This window comes from Doryrhamphus excisus, chromosome 4, assembly GCF_030265055.1.
Source record: "Doryrhamphus excisus isolate RoL2022-K1 chromosome 4, RoL_Dexc_1.0, whole genome shotgun sequence".
Classification (NCBI taxonomy): domain Eukaryota; kingdom Metazoa; phylum Chordata; class Actinopteri; order Syngnathiformes; family Syngnathidae; genus Doryrhamphus; species Doryrhamphus excisus.
Window position 1 is genome coordinate 14,997,509 of NC_080469.1, and position 13,810 is coordinate 15,011,318.

General features: G+C 42.4%; 1 protein-coding gene across 4 annotated transcripts in view; it reads right to left on the reverse strand.

Annotated features, from left to right (window-relative positions):
• The window catches only part of LOC131128392 (rho guanine nucleotide exchange factor 28-like), a 34,495-nt gene extending 22,337 nt beyond the window's left edge, over positions 1-12,158 (reverse strand). For 3 of the 4 annotated variants that reach the window (XM_058071190.1, XM_058071188.1, XM_058071191.1), the window contains exons 1-10: positions 11,983-12,158; positions 10,837-10,883; positions 9,093-9,234; positions 8,332-8,441; positions 7,386-7,566; positions 4,905-5,088; positions 4,239-4,440; positions 4,016-4,091; positions 3,634-3,680; positions 1,846-1,918 (exon numbers count right to left, since the gene is read on the reverse strand). In XM_058071190.1, coding sequence (XP_057927173.1) covers positions 1,846-1,918; positions 3,634-3,680; positions 4,016-4,091; positions 4,239-4,440; positions 4,905-5,088; positions 7,386-7,566; positions 8,332-8,441; positions 9,093-9,234; positions 10,837-10,869 — 1,048 coding nt within the window. In that variant the 5' untranslated portion in view covers positions 10,870-10,883; positions 11,983-12,158. The remainder of the gene's footprint in view (positions 1-1,845; positions 1,919-3,633; positions 3,681-4,015; positions 4,092-4,238; positions 4,441-4,904; positions 5,089-7,385; positions 7,567-8,331; positions 8,442-9,092; positions 9,235-10,836; positions 10,884-11,982) is intronic. The other variant, XM_058071189.1, reaches the window with a different exon arrangement.
• Between the last annotated feature and the right edge of the window lie 1,652 nt (positions 12,159-13,810).

The window sequence follows — 13,810 nt, forward strand, 5'->3', positions numbered from 1 at the left end:
CTTGGAGGGCAGAATGCAGTGTGAATGTGTGAGAGTGTTTGTGCGGGTGCACGTGGGGTGGGGTGGGTTGGGGTGGGGGTGCTTTGGCACTGTACTTGTGCAGATTAATGCTGGCTTTGTGGGGTCTGTATGAGGTGTAATCCTTTTTTCCGCTCTCCAATTAGATCCCTCAGCCAGGGTCAGAGACTCTTGTTAGCATTTCTGGCATTACAGTCATCATCTGTCATCACTTCTGCGAGCTACCAGTATCATAAATTCTCGTCTCCTTCACTGACACACACTATTCTCACACTACTCCACTCCCTTCTCCCAGGGGATCTCAACAAGCTGCTGGAAACAACTTTCGGGAAAGCCTTGGCAACCCCCCATTCAGCCACAATCAGCCCCTGTTTTGTATCCTATACCCCTTGTTCCGTTCAGAGGACTCTAACCCTGCATTCTCCCTCTCAAACACACATGCACAACCATGACTCCTCTCTTCAGTTATATTAAGCAGAGCCTTTCAGGGTGAAGTTTTATTTGATAGTTGTTCACATTCAAATGGGAATTGGGGCGAATGATCTGTTTGTGTGTGTGTGTGTACGCATTTGGGTTCTGTTGTGTGTTTTGGGTTGGGTATTTGAATTTGGGGGGCATTGGAAGGGCACAGGTGGGGGTGTGGGGAGGAAAGACAAACAAGAGAATGTGTTTTTTTAATCTGTTTGTAATCAATGTGCTAGCATTAACAACTGTAAAACTGGAAGCTGAGTGTTTAATTTGGGTTAAACCATTGAAGCGAGTTTAGATTTGAGATGCAGGGAGCTGATACCAAGAAGTACAGGGAGAATATGGCAGCTATGTTCCAAATTCCTCATCCCTTTGCTCTAGGTGCTGAAGCTCTAACTGCAGAGGTTCCATCTGTCTGTCTGATGACACCTTAATTCAAGTCAAGTGTCCATGTAGTGTGCGATAAAAGTCTGGACTGTCGATAATAAGATGACGTACTAGGCACTTAAATGGATATAGTAAGTGGAATTGGTTCCCATCTGTGCTATTTATTTTAGTCCCTATGTGAGGTTGTATGCAAATGTTGCAAACAAAGTCATCCTAACTCTTTATTTAAACCACTAAAGGAAATATGGGGATCAGCTGAGGTCACAGGCAGGCTATGTTCAAAGAAAATGTGAATATCCTCAACCCACAGACGGGTTTGACAAATACAGAGAGCAAAATGACTAAATCATAAAGAACGGAAAACAACACCAGCCACAGGAAGTTCAGATTGCAGGTGTCCATTGCCAATGTTGTAAAAGCCCGAAGCCTCAGCTTGTAACCACAGAATTCTTACACTCAGCCATCATTCTACTATCCAGCAAATCAAGCCAATCATTAACCCACAGGATGTTCCCACTCTCAAAGCTTCTGTCCAAAAGAAGCCACCTTAAGCCACATTGTTAGGATTCATTTCTAAAGCAGAACTTGCTGGAAGGACTAAGATGATTCAGGAGTGCTCTCTGCAAGCCATGTTAAGAAAAATCCCTTCCATGTGTCCTTGCTGTGGTGAAACGAGATTGACAGGTCTCCAAAAAACTGTAAGGGAGGGAGGCAAGACAGGCCATGGGGATGAAATGTGACTCGTCAACTCATGGGGAAGGCAGACAGTTTCCTACTGTTGGACTCATTAAATAATTGGAAGCTACTTGGGACACCTACAATAACAATGACCACATTCTAAATATCCACAGCTGGAGCACCACAAGTTTTAAAATTAATATAGTATTCTAAAATAGATTCATTCTGAAAGGCAACCTTGATTGTATCACCATTTAAACACATTTAACATTTCATTTAAGGTAGGCATCTTACCACAGTCGGACTGCGAAAACTGGTCCTCTTGGCACTCCTGACTCAGGCAAAACATCAGTGCTTCGTCGTAGTCCTGCCCAGAGAAAAAGTGTTCACACAGCAGCACACACATTTCCACAGTGAGACTTTTCCATCAGGTTACAAGCATTCCACTTAAAAAAAAAAAAACAAGTCTGGCTAAGTACAAAAACACAAGTGTTTGGCAGGGGCTTGGGTGTGCGACAGTGAGAAAGATCAATTAGGTAACCATCTGTAGCGCATACAGCAGGTCTCATAGAAACATGAAACACGCTCACAAAGTAGGCTATTCAGGCTAATTCTGCCAGGTGGAGCCTCCAACACCTTAACAATGACACAAAACAATGAGGAGCATTGAGGGGCACGGATGTGGTGGCAGTGCATATTACACTCTACACTGGCTGATGCAGATGTTCATGCAGCTTGAACAGATGTATGACATTTATGAAATACAGTGGAACCTCCAAAATGGCACAACCCAAAAGTAAAACATATGCCTCCAAAGTCAAGTAAAACTTTTCAACTTTTCATTTTCAATGCTGTGAGCATCTGACAAAGAAGAAAAGTGTAATGATAATTATATAATCAGAAATGGAATTGACTGGGACATGGGAACGAGCCTGGCTGTTCAATTCAATATGAACAAAACTGATAATTAAAAATAAATTGCTGAGTTTCACATGATGTCACATCCGTTGTTTGTCAGCCCCGCCTCAAAGAGATGGGGCGGGGGTGCGCAAAGAAGCGTATTCATGACTAGAAGTCATGTAAAATCAGAGCAAAACGACCGCATACATGCACTGTTCTGGCAAAAATTACTCAAATGGACACTTCCATCCGTGAGCCCTATATATGTAATATATACGGGCTACAGGGCTACAAATATCTTTTTCTTTTTAAATTTAATGGATGCAGCTTAAAGGCACTCTATAGTATAATATAGCAGTCTATAGTATCATTTTACCAAGCAGATGTCATGTTAAACGGTATATACCATATACGTGGCTTTGTAACAGACAGAGAATATTGTACTGTGTAACATTTTTTATTCCATCAAGAAATGTAAAAGACCACGGCAAATGCCTTCCTGTTCACCATAATATGTATCAGACGCTGTCAACGAGTAGTTTTACTTTATTTTGGTTTTATTTTACAGGTGTTAACGAGAACGGTTCCTCATTCTCATTCATTAATTTTCTACCGCTTATACTCACGAGGGTCGCGGGGGTGCTGGAGCCTATCCCAGCTGTCTTTGGGTGAGAGGCCTGGACTGGTCACCAGCCAATCACAGGGCACATATAGACAAACAACCATTCACACTCACATTCATACCTATGGACAATTTGGAGTCGGCAATTAACCTAGCACGTTTTTGGAATGTGGGAGGAAACCGGAGTACCCGGAGAAAACCGTTGCATGCACGGGGAGAACATGCAAACTCCACACAGAGATGGCCGAGGGTGGAATTGAACTCGGGTCTCCTCGCTGTGAGGTCTGCGCACTAAACAACATGTGTCACTAAAACAACATTCCCTGTGCACTTAACACAGACTTTATGATGTGAACAGTATGAGCCTGGAACATATTAATATTAATTTTCAGTATTTGCAATGGTAAAAATTTGGAAATGGTAACAACTCTGAAGTCAACTGTATGGCTGAATCAGTGATTCCTAGATGTGTATGAACACACTTTAAAGTTTGATGGAAAAGATGTGATCATGTTCCAGGCTAACTCTTTGATCTCTTAAAATGGCATTATTTTACTCACATTATTATCTGCAGCTGAACTACCTCCATTGATGCCAGAACAAAGTCCTAAAACAAACAAATAGATGTAGAGTTACAGTACACACAGTATCACATTTAGGACCTGAATCATGCTACTACTACCACGTGATTGCAATGTTTCCTACACAAAATTATGTCACTTCCAAAGCTATTTTCATTTCAACAATCATGTTATTTTCCACTTGCAGTACCTGCAAATTCCACATGAGGTCAGTGAATGTGTGTTAGTACTACTACATACACAAGCAGAGGAAAACTGGTTCAAGGTTGCCACTTCATGAAGAACAGTTAATGCTGTGTTTCATTGTTTTAAAAGCCGGAGAAATCCTACAAAGCATACAAATACGGGTAGGTTAGAATACCGTTTTCTGCAGGATCATCCACCAATTCTTCTTTGCCAAAAATGGCTTCAGTGTGTTCTCTTCTTAGTGATTTAACCTGAAGGAGGAAAGGTACACCTTGAATGCAAACTTCATGGGCAGCAATACTTTGCTTTGATTTATGATCCCCCCCAAAATTGAAAATGTATTTCTGTGCCAATACCACTTTCAAGGTATTACTGGGGGGGAAAAAACAGACACTGACCTCTCTGAGGAAGTTGGCATCTCTAAGTCTATTCCTGAGCAACAAGATATCAGCATGGCGGCTCTCCTCTGAGCTCCACTTCAGGTTTTGCCGGACAGTCAGTGTCAGATTCCCCGTATCATGACAGTACCTCAGCAAGCGGGAGCGGTCTGCCCACACCTGAGATAGTCCTGCAGGGGGTGTGGCTAGAGGATTGGGCGGGCTGCCACAAGATGAGAGTAGACAAAACACAGAAGGTATGCACACACTGTAAAACCATTTTAATAGACAAGTGAGTGTTTATAGAAATGCTATAAAAGCAAATGAGACAAAATAAAACTATGACCTGACAAAAAAAAACAATAACTCTAAACCCAGTATATGGACAGCGGGGCAGATTATTATCACTACATTGGGGATACTATTTTACAACCCTTTAAGGCTTATTTATCATGGATTCAAGATGACCTGAAGTACAAGCACTGTCATGTTGGAGATTTTTTTTCAGGTCAAGAAAACATGTCCTTGCAGCCAAGATTTATGGATGGCTAATTCCTTCAGCGTGTTTAAAAAACTACCCTTAAAAATGCATAGTAAATATTTTCTCAATAAGGCAAACTGCCTCGATAAATACCACTGTAAAAAGTGTTGTCTGTTCAGTTAGTCACTATGTGGTTTCATACTTACTGCATGAGGAGCTCCAGGAGTTCCCTGTTGCCTGATGAGTGTGCCAGCTGCAGTGGCGTGACTCCTTCCTTGTTTGGAAGACGGATAGCCATCAGACCCCCTGGCTGACAAAGCAGCAGCTCAGCCAGCCTACACAGACCCCATCGCACAGCCAGGTGGAGTAGGGACTCTTTGGGGCTGTGATCTGATGACGGAAAAGAAAACAGTGACAATTGTAGCTGAGATTTACATATGGCTGGATGGAAGTGATAAGATTTATTTCAACAATAGCGCATTATAAAGAGGTGAATTTCTCTTGATGAACTACTTTCGGTGATAATTAGCCTGAATGACACTGATTGATTTGCTCTCTGGCAGAGCACTGAATCCCTGTGGCCCACTGACCCACTTTAAGGCAATAAAACATTTTTACAAAGCCAATAGCCTCTTATTTTCTTGTCAGCCACTCAAAGCAGTCCAACAAGAATTGTAATCACAAGTATTACAATTTTTGTATGATAACCCACACAAATATGTATAATGCAACCTCAAAAGTTACAACACAATTTGTTCTGTGACGCTGATTGATTTGTATGTTCAAAGGCATTCGTCAAGTAAATTTTTCACATGACCTCCACCAGGCGCCATACTTCCCCCCACATTGGGATCCACACCAAAATAATATTCCTACATTGGATCAGTCTTTGTTATTTTGTAAAACCTGTTGGAAACTTGTCTTGTATTTTTTTCCCCCCAAGTACCTTGACCATTTTTGGCGCCGTTAATACGCAAACGACAAAAATGGTCGTATCTCCCAATGTTAAAGAATTCCTGCACTCAAACAGTGATACGGATCAAACCAAATGTAATCAGATCATATTGGTTAGTATGACATAAAAGGAGGGTATAATATTTAGCTATGTTTGAGGTTTAACAGTGCACAGTCCATCCATCCATTTTCTGTACCGCTTGTCTACACTAGGTTCGCCGGTATGCTGGAGCCTATCCCGGCTGTCTCCGGGTGAAAGGCATCGTACAACCTGGACTGGCCGCCAGCCAATCACAGGGCACATATAGACAAACAATCATTCACACTCACATTCATACCTATGGACAATTTGGAATCGCCAATTAACTTAGCATGTTTTTGGAATGTGGGAGGAAACCAGAGTACCCGGAGAAAACGCACGCATGCACGGGGAGAGCATGCAAACTCCTCACAGAGATGCCCAAGGAGAGAATCAAACCCTGATCTCCTGACTGTGTGGCCTACATGCTAACCACTATAAATATACAATGTTTTTCAAATGACTACCGTTTTGACAGGGTTAAATAGCTGAATGGTTGTATTATATTATAATACATCATACAGGTGCACCCAGTAAAAGTGTTCAAGGAACATAAATCACAAAACCGCATAATAGTCATAGATGTGCCAGCTCTGAAATCTGGCCCAAGGCGTAGTCTGTGTGTGTGCATAAATTAAAGGCCTTTTAATATTACTCCCACACCAGTCAAACATTAGGACTGACTATTATCACAACTGTAAATTTCATGAAAGTGAATGGCTTGGATGTGTTCTTAGGGTGTGTTCTAAGTCAATATTAGCATTGTTTTTTCAGGTGGATTTAATAGCCTAAAATCGTAATTCAATTTGTCAAGAGCCTGTACTTGCAAATCGTCAAGGGTTGACACGTACGAGTCCTTTTGATTTGATCTGATCCGTCTCATCTATGTCTTACAGCACGAGCCATTGAATCTTCCATGAATTATGATACAAGACATGTGACTGTTTTCTTTTGTTTTCAACCAAAAACCCACTTCCGTAAAAGATTTATATGCAGCAGTCAAATGTAAAAAGTACTTTTTGAGAAGATTCTTTATGTAGGGGATTTACTGTTCAGTCACACAGAGCAATAAGCTGTTATCAAATTAACTGCAGACATTAAGAGGGAGACGCTGCAATGAAACAGGCTGCCATAATGACATTAGCCTGAAATCTAGTTTCTTATTTATGTACTGAAGGTGGGTGTAAACCAGTAGCGTTCATATGAACAGACGGCGGCATCTAACAAACATGGTGGTCAAGCCACACACTCAAGCTCCGCCTCAGGCAAGGTCCAGATGGAACGGTTCTATTAACCACATTAGATGCTGCCTAATTGGCTTTGATGAATTCAACAGAAGCACACATGTGAGCATGTTCACTTCCGATTTCAAGTCCGGTGGGCATGCATGGAAAATGCTAATTACTGTGGAGAAAGGATATGAGGGCTGCGAAAGGGAACAAAGTTGAAGAGTTCACCTTTCCTCTCATTCACCTTCTTCAAGCTTCTTTGATGTGATACCGTTCATCATTACACATGTCCGAACCGTACACTCACTGGGGACTCCATCTGCTGAACTTGTTCATCTAATACAGTCAGTGAGTGTACCAAATATTTCCATATTTTAATTATAAATAAATAGAAATTGTATCTATAGTCTGACTCCAATTCTCACCATCTCTACTGGGGCTTCCCAAAATATTCCAGTTTGGAGGAATATCCAGGTTGGCCATAGCGATGGCCACACATCGATCCATAACCCAGCGGGAACTCTCCTGTCCCAGGTTGAAGAGGCTGCTCAGCTCTTTGTGATCCATGGAGTCCAGACTATGTGTCACCAGGTGCTCTGCCAGGTCCTGCGAATAACCAAAACAACATGGCAGTGACATAATCAACATTGCAGGACCAGCTGTTTGGTCTTAAGGAGGTTCAAAAAACGTATTTGAATGCCTCATCCCCTTCAACGCCAGAAACAGTAATTGTTCTCATCGGCTGCTGTTATAGACCCTTTTCAGTGCTACCTCAAATATAATGGATGAGAAGCAAAACTGTTTATCTGCAGAGTTGACAAGGATGCTTGTCTATATTAAAACAACATTTTCACTTTAGTATTCAATGATTAATCAACAAGTAGGCTGCACGGCGAATGAGTGGTTAGCATGTAGGCCTCACAGCTAGGAGACCAGAGTTCAATTCCACCTTTGGCCATCTCTGTGTGGAGTTTGCATGTTCTCACCATGCATGTGTCGGTTTCCTCCCACATTCCAAAAACATGCTAGGTTAATTGGTGACTCCAAATTGTCCATAGGTATGAATGTGAGTGTGAATGGTGGTTTGTTTATATGTGCCTTGTGATTGGCTGGCGACCAATCCAGGCTGTACCCCGCAGCTTGCCCGAAGACAGCGGGTATAGGCTCCAGCACCCCCGCGATCTTCGTGAGGATAAGCGCTAGAAAATGAATTAATTAATTTTTGCATCATTCGGTATGTTTCTGAACTATCCCTAACTTCTTGTGAGTAATGTCCTGTCCTCTTGGCAATTTCGATAAAAGAATCACCCCAGTAGTTACGGTATATGTATTAAATGTGGTAAGTATTTTATTTCCATGTAGGTTTCATACCTGAGCATCATCTTGAATATACTCCAACATTGCTCCGCCCACCCAGGTGAGAGGCATGGATTCGGAACAGAGGTAGGCTTGCACGGAGACCACCTCAGCGAGGTTATGTCCTATAAAAAATAAAATGTTCACAATCCACCCAGCACTTGGCACATTTTGTACTTCATTTGGAAATTAGAAAAGGCAATAATCAAGGAGTTCAAACAGTTCAGTGAATAAATAATTATTCATGATCTCTAAATAAGCAATGGCAGTGCTTTCAAACTTCCTTGCACATTTCATCAAAGCATCATTACTGACTGATAACAGCTCCTGTGCTTTCATATTTCCTTCTGGTGTTGCACGATAACGAAGATTTCTTTTGATTTTCTCAACAAAGACAGGAACCCTTGGGTCTTGAGACACTTTCACGGGACGGGTTTTGTAGCGGGAACTCTGGCCTGTGTGTCCGACCGCCTGCCGTCTCTGTCAGAGCCTCTATAATGTTGACATATTGTTTGTGGAGCAGTTTCCCTCCTGAGAGGAAGCTGATAAGAGGCTATGCCTTTCCAGACATCAAGTCACAGATTATGCATGTGTGTACAGTATGTCTGTGTGTGTGTGTGTGTGTGTCATGATTGAAATGGCGATATACAGTTCCTGAGTAGATCACAGACAGGAAAAGAAACGGCTGCATTTTCCGCAGGAGCAATTCAATATTTAACTTTTTTTTCATGACCTGAGTGAAACATGTACTTACATGCCATTTCATATGTACATACCAGGCACTATGAAGCAGAGCATGACGTCATGCCGAGCCCTGGTGACATGCACCAGTGTAGATCCTTCCAGAACAATGTACACTTCAGCATCTTCCTGCATTGAATCCTGTCCCTCCAGTAATGCAAAAACCTTAGCCTGCCCCTAAGGTTAAAAAAAAAAAGAGAAAATAGGAAATTAAGTATTCGTATGCCTTAAAATACAGTTGACTGTGATTTTATTGTGATGTGAAGATTTGTAAATATTCGAGTACACTAAATCTCTCAGCAGATTTCCTCTTGAGGGTACAATAAAAATTCCCTCAATAAAAAGAGGAATGTCTTTTGAGTGTCTTCTGCAAAGACCTGCACTGATCCCAACAGGCCAGAGCAGTTTGGATGACTGATCTAAGGGAGGTAGAAAGTGAATTAGAGCAGAACTGTAGCACAGAGACAGGACAGACTGATTGGAGCCCAAAAAAGGTCAGCTATAGATGTAACAATAAATCTATGTCGCTATCATTAGTGTACCGTAAATCCTTATTCCGGAGGGCTGTCTTTAAATATGAGTCAATGGTATACCTGGAGGCAACAGAACAAGCACTTACAATTGCTAAAAAGGATATGAATTAAACAGTTGATATAGAAAGCAATAGTATACAGCCATTTCTAAAGCATTGGGACTCCCGCAAACCAAAGTGAGAGCCATTATCCACAAATGGAAAAAACATTGGTTAACGTTCTCAGGATTGGCCGGCCAACCAACATTTCCCCAACAGCACAGAGACGACTCATCCAACAGGTCACAAAAGACCCGCAACAAGATCTAAAAAGCTGCCGGCCTTATTTGGAGCCAAGATTATGTTGGAGTACAGAAGGCACAGGAAAATCTCAATATTTTTAAAGATGACTTGGACATCAAATGTTAACATGCCGTGTTTTCTGTGTCTTTCGCCTCTGTCGCCTCTCCCCACATCGCACATCGAATTCAGTCTATCGGTTTTTTTATATATTAATAATTAATTCTGTTTTATGGTTGAATGTGGCTCCAGGAACAACTCAACAGCAATGTATCATCATTGTCGACATTGATGATAAAATAGTTGCATCAGATCCGGCTCACTAGAAAAACAAACAATATATCCGTCTAGCTAATAAACAAGATCAGGCAAACTTAAAGTGACCTCAGTACAATGAAGAAAACACACAAATGTGAAAGGACTGAATGGACTGGAAACAGTGAGGGAAATTTATCACCTCTTTGATCCTCAAATATTAATATTTGCTTACAATGCTAAGATCAAGCAAGCTGCTATAGGCGTATGATATTTGCCCTGCGATTTAACAGGATATATGAAACGTCGTGCAAATAAATGTTCCATTCAAACTATGACTAATTAAAAATCAAATAAAAAACAGGGCTGAATGAATGAATGAATGAATCCCGTGGTTACTGATTTGCCAGTTGGATAAACATAATGCCAGCCTGCTATTCATTGTTGTGCTGACAGACTGTTATTTTTCCAAAGAATTCAAAAGACTTCAATGACTCATTCAGAGACTGATGAAAGTCTGCATAAACACAGTATACAGGCGCACTTGTTAACCTTTTGCCAAAAAAGGGCACATAACTAATAGTATGTCATTGTGGTCAATTGAGAGTCATTGACATTCAGCTTTATGATGCCCATTTTCCCTTTTTGATAGTTAAATTGTGATTCTTGAGATCATCTGACCACATGATGTGTATATTGAAGCACATACTCACATAGAGAGGCACTTTCCTTCTGCTCAACTCCATCTTTGCTGCACCTGCTGGTTGAAAATAGCCATTAAAAGCAAACATTAGAAGCAAATATACATACAAAGCAAACATACTTGGTAATATTACAGTTGTGGGAATAAAGTATTGGATCCATTGATAACTTTCTCTTTTTTTCTGCTGACCAAAGACAACAATGCAGAGTTTAATGTTCTTTTTTTAATGTAAAAATTCTGAGGGGAAAAAACATTCAATAATATCAATAAAGGCATCCAGATAAAGGTCACAAATTAATTTGTATTTTGCCCCCTTCAACCCAGGAAGAATTCTGATGCCCACAGACCGGGTATGTACCCATGAAGTACACAAATGATTGTCCAGAACACATAAGATGGGTCTTCTACAATGACAATGACCCAAAACATGCAACCAAGGCAACAAGGAGTATAACTCAAGACGCACACTAACATGCTGGTGTGGCCTAACCCATCTTTGGATTGTAAAACCAATGAAAATCAGTGAAGGGAGAGAAAATTTTGAGTTGCCAAGTGACAGCCTCAAAATGTTCTCCTCTCCACCATGTAACCTACTGAGGATCAAATACTTATTTCACTTAATCAAATATGAACTAATGTATAAAAATTTATTTAATATTATTTTTGTTTCCATCTCTTACAATATAACTCCCCAAAAAGGAGTTCATGATTAATAATAATGATTAGGTTGCTCTGATCGTTTTCCTTTTAATGCAAGGAAGAATTTTTGCCATCTTATTGCGTGTCAAGGGGTTAATCTTAATTATAAGACTTTTTCCCGAAGTAGACATTCGGTTGCAGGCTGCATTTGGTGATCTTCAGTGGAAAAAAATAATATGGGTCAGTGCTGCAGGGTTAACTCCTGTTTTAATCAGTGGGAACAATGTCCTGAGAGAAAAAATGTACTATAGTTGACACTTACAGAGCATATAATACAATACCAAGACTGACATAAAATGCACCACGAACTATTATTTCAATAGGCTCTTCACGGTGTTAGCATATTCATATAATCTATTATTAGTATCCATTTTCGGCATCTCCATTTTTAGTAAAGCGTTTTATTATTGTTTTCATTGACAAAAACATAGCAGTCAGTTACTTTTGATGGACTTACCCTTGGGCGCGCAAGCTCAAACCCAGAAGAAACCTGACGGTCCGGCGGAAACAAACACACCACCACCCGCTTCTGCTTCATTTGTTTTTTGAAAACTACATGTTTTGTTGGAGGGACTGCTATTTAGGAGGAGGAGTAACTGCCACACGCTGAGCCTTGATCCTTTTACCTCGCTCGCCTCAGCAGCAGCAGCAGAGATTGACACTTCCTCTCTTGTCAAAGTTAATTGTTTACTTGGCTGATAGCGACCTCTAAAGGTGAGAAATGGATCTACACGTCATACGAAGGTACAGTAACATCATTAATCAAGTCTGTTTCAGTGTTCGTTTTTGCAACTTTTTAGGGTAGTGCAGTGGTTCTTAGTTACTTTCTGTCATGGGCCCCAGTGGGGGCTAAAAAAAGTACTTGCGCCCCCTTCCAGCCAGACCTGCACCCTGCCAGAATGACATCAGCTTCCTCAATGAGCTAAATAACTTCTTCGGAAGGTTTGAGGCTCTGAACAATAACCCTGCGAGGAAGGCTACCCCCCACCCCGATGAACAGGCAGTCAAGTTTGATACTGCTGCTGTGTGGAGAGTCCTGAGGAAGGTCAACGTGCGGAAAGCTGCAGGCCCAGACGCCATTCCAGGACGGGTGATCAAGGAATGTGCAGACCAGCTGGCCCACGTGCTCACAGACATCTTCAACACCTCACTGGCCCAAGCTGTAGTCCCCCCGTGTTTCAAGTCCGCCACAATAATTCCAGTGCCCAAGAAACCATCTATTACATGTCTGAACGACTTTCGGCCCGTTGCCCTCACATCAACCATTATGAAATGTTTCGAGAGGGTGGTTAAGGACCATATCACTCGACCCTTTCCAATTCGCGTACCAGCCAAACCGCTCCACTGAAGACGCCATCTCCACTGCTCTCCACCTGAGCCTGGAGCACCTGGAGAAGAAAAACACCCATGTCCGGATGCTGTTCCTAGACTTCAGCTCAGCATTCAACACGATCATCCCCCAGGACCTGGTACGCAAGTTGGAGCCACTGGGCCTCAAGACCTCCCTGTGCAACTGGCTGCTTGACTTCCTCACAGATAGAACCCAGTATGTCAGAGTGGGCGACAACACATCCAGTGTCATCTCCCTGAACACCGGCTCACCCCAGGGATGTGTTCTGAGCCCCCTGTTGTTTACCCTAATGACCCATGACTGTCGCCCCAAGTACAGCAGCAACCATATCCTGAAGTACGCGGATGACACAACGGTTGTGGGCCCCATTCAGGACAACAACGAACTGGCTTACAGGGAGGAAGTGCGACACCTTGTGGATTGGTGCAAGGCGAACAACCTGATCCTGAACAAAACAAAGGAGATCATCGTCGACTTCAGGAGATCCAGACCCAGCCACACTCCACTCAGCATCAACGACACAGCCGTAGAAGTTGTGAACACAACCAAGTACTTGGGGGTGCATATCACGGACAACCTCGGCTGGTCACTCCACACCTCCGCTCTGGCGAAGAAGGCACAGCAGCGACTGCACTTCCTGCGGCGGATGAGAAGAGCCTCCCTCTCCCCTCCTATCCTTACCACCTTCTACAGAGGGACCATCGAGAGCCTGCTGACCAACTGCATCTCCGTCTGGTCTGGGAGCTGCAAGGCCTCGGACTGGACGTTACTACAGAGAGTGGTGAGGACAGCGGAGAAGATCATCGGGACCCAGCTCCCCCCCATTAAGGACATAGCAAACAGCCGGTGTGTATCTAGAGCCCATCGGATCTGCTCTGACCCCACACACCCCCAGCATGGACTGTTCTCTCGCCTGGCATCGGGGAGAAGGCTC